At 33.0% G+C, this 5598-nt stretch overlaps 1 protein-coding gene across 1 annotated transcript; it reads right to left on the bottom strand.

The window, feature by feature from the left end:
* Nucleotides 1-4396: 4396 nt before the first annotated feature.
* LOC108908832 (protein rolling stone-like) lies at nucleotides 4397-5233 on the bottom strand. The gene has a single exon (XM_018712978.1). It carries the CDS (start codon nucleotides 5231-5233, stop codon nucleotides 4397-4399), a length of 837 nt encoding a protein of 278 aa, XP_018568494.1.
* Nucleotides 5234-5598: the final 365 nt, after the last annotated feature.

Below are 5598 nucleotides of genomic sequence, written 5' to 3' on the forward strand. Positions count from 1 at the left end.
GCAGCTCGGAGACGGCGACGGGCCTCCGTTCCGCTCATGTTTGGGCAGGTGTATTTGCGAGCGGTGATCCGAGAGGCCGCCAGCCATCTGTCACCGTGACTGTTCCTCCGGCTGAGTCCCAGTCGCTTATTCTTCAACCTCCCTTAAGTCCCCCGACTTGATTGCGGTTTCGGCCACACGATTTCCTCCATAAAACCGCACGAATTCACTAGACTGTCATCCGAAATTAAAGTTTTATTTAAATTAACGCCTGTTGGTTAGGAATATTACTTCGGATATTAATGCGAAAAAGATAAAGATAAAATATAAGGGTACAATTTGAGGATTCCTTGAATTAAGGAAAAATTTTCAAAATCTTTTAACATTCCGGACATTGAAGAAATCCAATTGTTTCCAGCACGATTTGGCTTTTCCGTCCTATGCTCCTGTTCATCAACTTTTAATTAAATTAAAATTAAAGTTGATGACTCAAACCAGATTTCGACCCCGATTCATACCGTTTTTGAGACAAATTTCTAATTAATTTTTGTGGAGTCTGTAATCATTTAAAAAAAACAGTTTTTTTTAAAACTACCCTTTTTCTTCCTGTGAAAAAAAAATATTTTTTTTTTTCAACCGAAAGATCTGAAAACTAGAATCTTAGATTTTCAAAATGCTTTTTTTTAATTTCCGGTACGACCATTTTTACAGTCTGTCAAAAATCACGGAAAAATTTCAAAAATTCTTTTGACACTAATTTTTTGCATTAGTTTATTATAAATGATATTACATTTAAAATTTTAAAAACGATGTTTATTAATAACTTCGTTATTTTCTAACGTTACGTAGAATGAATCAGGCTATCTGAAATGAGTTTGTAAATGGTAAGGCAGTAATAAGAAAAAAGTTACGTATAAAACAAGTCTTAGGGGTGGCTCTTTCTACCCCTAACAACCGTAGAGAAAAATCAACAAATTGTTTACTGAGTTTACTTTTGTCGTATTTCAGAACAAAATTAAAAACTACTTCTTTGGCACCCTCTTTAAGCAGTTGTTTTTATATGAAAGACCCACTTTATTTTTCGATAGGAAATCACTCCTGAATTTTTTCGCACTTATTTCCTTACATATTTCCTTACATGTATATTTCCCCCGAAATACAATTAACATTTTCTGAACAAATTTATTAGGGTGGCCCAAAAAAACTAATATTTTCTTTTCGAGACTCTTGAGAAAATATGTTAGTTTATCATGTTTTAAGAGACCCCTCACAAAATCAGCTCAAAAAAATTTTTTTAGATTTTTAAAAATTTTCAAAATCGTCAAAAATTGAATTTTTTTTAAATTTTTTTTCTCGTTTTTTTATATTTTTTAGATTGAAAGAAATCTCTATTCTGAAAATTTCAAATCGATATTTTAATTTCTAAAGGATAATTATTTTAACTTTCAAAATAGTGTACCTAAAATGTTTTCGAGCGATCTCTAAAAATAAATGTCAACGAATTAATAATTTTTTTATTGAATTCGATGAACAAAAGAATAAAAATAAATCACGAGACACTTAAAAAATTCCTCGAGGCAAAATTTACTACGCACTGTATCAAATATTTATAATTTTTTAATTTTTTAAAATTTAAGTATCTCGTGATTTGTTTCTATTCTTTTGTTCATCAAATTCAATAAAAAAAATTATTACTTCGTTGATATTTATATTTAGATGTCGCCCGAAAACATTTTAGGTACACTACTTTGAAAGTTAAAGTAATTATGAGTGATCTTTAGAAATTGAAATATCGATTTGAAATTTTCAGAATCGAGATTTTTTTCAACCTAGAAAATGATAAAATAATGAGAAAAAAAATTAAAAAAAAAATAATTTTTGACGATTTTGGAAACTTTTAAAAATCTCGAGCGACCTATAAAAAAAATTTTTTTTTAACTGATTTTTTGAGGGGCTCTTAAAAGATGATAAACTAACATATTTTCATAAGAGACACGAAAAAAAAACGGTTTTTTTGGGCCACCCTAATATTTATGTAGAAAAGATGTAGTAACATTGAGATAAATATTACCTAGAGTTGTTGAAAAATAAAAAACTAACATTTTCCATGTTAACTTTTAATTTTTACACAATTCCAGGTACAATTNTACTTTTGTCGTATTTCAGAAAAAAATTAAAAACTACTTCTTTGGCACCCTCTTTAAGCAGTTGTTTTTATATGAAAGACCCACTTTAGTTTTCGACAGGAAATCACCCCTGAATTTTTTCGCACTTATTTCCTTACACCCTGTATATTTCCCCCGAAATACAATTAACATTTTCTGAAACATTTATTTGGGTGGCCCAAAAAAATGAGTATTTTTTTTCTTGACTCTTGTGAAAATATGTTAGTTTATCATGTTTTAAGAGCCCCCCCCCCTCAAAAAAATCAGCTCAAAAAATATTTTTTGGAAGTCGCTCAAGATTTTTAAAAATTTCCAAAATCGTCAAAAATTTAATTTTTTCTTAAATTTTTTTTCTAGTTATTTTAACAATATTCTAGCTTGAAAAAATTTCGATTCTAAAAATTTCAAATCGATATTTTAATTTCTAAAGGTCACTCATAATTATTTTAACTTTCAAAGTAGTGTACCTAAAATGTTTTCGAGCGACATCTAAAAGTAAATATCAACGAGCTAATAATTTGTTTTATTGAATTTGATGAACAAAAAAAGAGAAATAAATCGCGACACTTAAAAAATTTCTCGAGGCAAAATTTACTATCGCACTGTGAGTTTCAAATATTTATAAATTTTTAATTTTTTAAAATTTAAGTGTCGTGATTTATTTCTATTCTTTTGTTCATTAAATTCAATAAAAAAATATATTATGACCTTTAGAAACTAAAATATCGATTTGAGATTTGCAGAATCGAAATTTTTTTCAACTTAGAAAATGATAAAATGACAAAAAATAAAAAAAAATGATTTTGGAGTTTTAAAAATCTTGAGCGACCTCTACAAAAATTTGTTTTTTTAGCTGATTTTTTGACGGGGCTCTTAAAACATGATAAACTAATATATTTTCACAAGACACGAAAAAAATATTTTTTTTGGGCCACCCTAATATTTATGTAGAAAAGATGTAGTAACATTGAGATAAATATTACCTAGAGTTGTTGAAAAATAAAAAACTAACATTTTCCATGTTAACTTTTAATTTTTACACAATTCCAGGTACAATTTCAAACAGATTTAATAGCATCTAAAACAATTTTTTAACAATTTCTTATTGTAACAAAAAAACTGATATACATATCTACAGGTCTACAAAAACGGACCCGTGCCTAATTAAATTCGACGACCGTATGCGTCGAATTAAATATTCCATTAATTTCCGAAACGGTGATTATGAATTCAAAGGAAGTCTTGATAAACGCGTGGCTGTCTCGTGCTGTACCGTAGGCCTTCAGGGGGCAGCTGGACCAATTCAGCACTTCTTCAACCCTCGCCAAGGAACGTTGTGTAGGTCAGAGGGCACAAGGGCAACGTGACTTATGACGGGCTGTCTGAGCCTGCACCTGGTGTTGGTCTGGTTCCTATCCAACCGCCCTTAAATATGTTCGCCACTTCCTATGCCACGGTTACAGGGCCGTCTCGAGATAATTGCCGTGTGGCAATTGGTTTTTAACATTCAAGAATATCCGATTTCTAAACTATCATTACGTACTTTAAAAAAAGAATACTCATGAAAGCACGACGAAGATAAAAATTACTGAATATGTAAATTATAAAAAGTGTAGATAAATTTACTGAAGAAAATTTATAAAAATTTCCAGAGGAAATTTACAATAGATAAACTGTCAGCAACATAACTTTCTGCAGTTGTGGCTGATTTCCACCCACCATGTCTCCTGATTGCAAATACATCAACTCCTGTATTAGCCAGTAATGTTGCCGATGTTCTTCGGAATGAATGACCTGTATATGTTTCAGGTTGTTCTAGTTTCAAAAACTGTGCGATCTTATTAGGAACCACAGAAAGCGTATTCTTGACGACTGGTACTTACCTCCTTTATGGTGTAAATAAGCATTTAACTTATTCAAAAGTATTTTCATAAATTGCCATTATATTTTAAAATTGTTCCACAACAAACTAATTATACCTATTGCTGCCATTTCTGACGGTAGTGTATGAATAGAGTTATACCTATTTGTTACCGGCACAACTTTGGAGTAATTGAAATTCTCAGTGTATTTTGCAATTGTGATTATTTTTTTTTAATTAAGTATCTAATTAAAGGTTAACAAATAGGATGTCGAAGGAGATACTTAATATTTGCTGATACGTTGCTGACAGAAATAAAAATAATAAAGATTTTATTGTATAAAAGATCTCAATACTAACACATCATCAAAACTTAATTGTAACCTAAAACTTATTTACTAATTTCATACACGTAGCGAGTTACTTCACTGGGGTTGGTTGCCAGCACATAATACCTCCAATATATCTTGTGCCTCAACAAAAATAAAAGGTACACCACTACCCTACCCATCACCATACACGCCAAACAGCTCACCAAAGCGATAACTGCCGTACCAGGATTCTCCTTGTAATCTAAAATCTTATACAAGTAGTGGTCTCCGTAAATGCTCAAACCCCCGCATACATAGTAAATATACGTGAACAAAGCGTAGATGACAGCCACAGCCAGCGACGCATAACCGTGCACCAATTTCGCTGGCACGCTGCATATCATGAAATCCATAATGACCAAAATGGGCACCCAAAGGTGCAGAATGGCGGTTTTCGCAAAGTAGGGAAACCCCCGGGAGTGGACCAGGGTGAAATATCCCACACACAACGCAATGGAGGAATCCGTAACTATGGACATCGCGATCCACTGCACTTTACAGAAAACAGAGCGTTCCCTTTCGATTATGTCTTCGTCCTTAATATTCGACCGCCTTTGTTTCATGTACTCCTTAAAAACGCACACCAGGGACATGACCGAAGACACTGTGCACATGATGAAATGCCAGCACGTGTAATAGCAACTTGCATATATTATTTGCAAAGTAATGGGAATATCGACTTCTAGACAAAAGCCAGTGACGAACGTAACCACGTAAAAAGAAACGTACGCCAGTCTGTATATTACGTGGAACTCGTCTATTCTGCTTCCCGTTTGCCACTGGGGTAAATAGAACAGGTCCTGGTGCCCATAATTCCACTTGATACTGTCCATGACGGTATTACTTTTCGCACTCATATTGATACGAAAACTGTCAAAGCTGTAATTAGCAAACGTCTAATTCTTTTGGAGAACTAGATTATCGTAAAAATATAGGGAGTGAGTATTATATAAGCTATGCTAACAAATACGTCAAAGTAAGGATCGACACAGAGAAGCCTGAGATGAGAAGAAAAATACAAATTGTCTTGGAGATCACAGGTTGAAAGGACTATCCGGAAATCAGTGGCAAGTCGCGGTAACCAGGAAACCATAGAGGATCCAAAGGCTTGCCTGCTTAGGTATTACAGATGACAATAAGGACGACCCCAATGACCGCATTAGAGGTCCTCTTGGAGTTGCGATTGTGAGGGAGGCGATGGCGACATACCTAAGGAAAAGGG

This window comes from Anoplophora glabripennis, unplaced genomic scaffold (assembly GCF_000390285.2).
Source record: "Anoplophora glabripennis isolate ALB-LARVAE unplaced genomic scaffold, Agla_2.0 scaffold118, whole genome shotgun sequence".
In the NCBI taxonomy this organism is placed as follows: Eukaryota; Metazoa; Arthropoda; class Insecta; order Coleoptera; family Cerambycidae; genus Anoplophora; species Anoplophora glabripennis.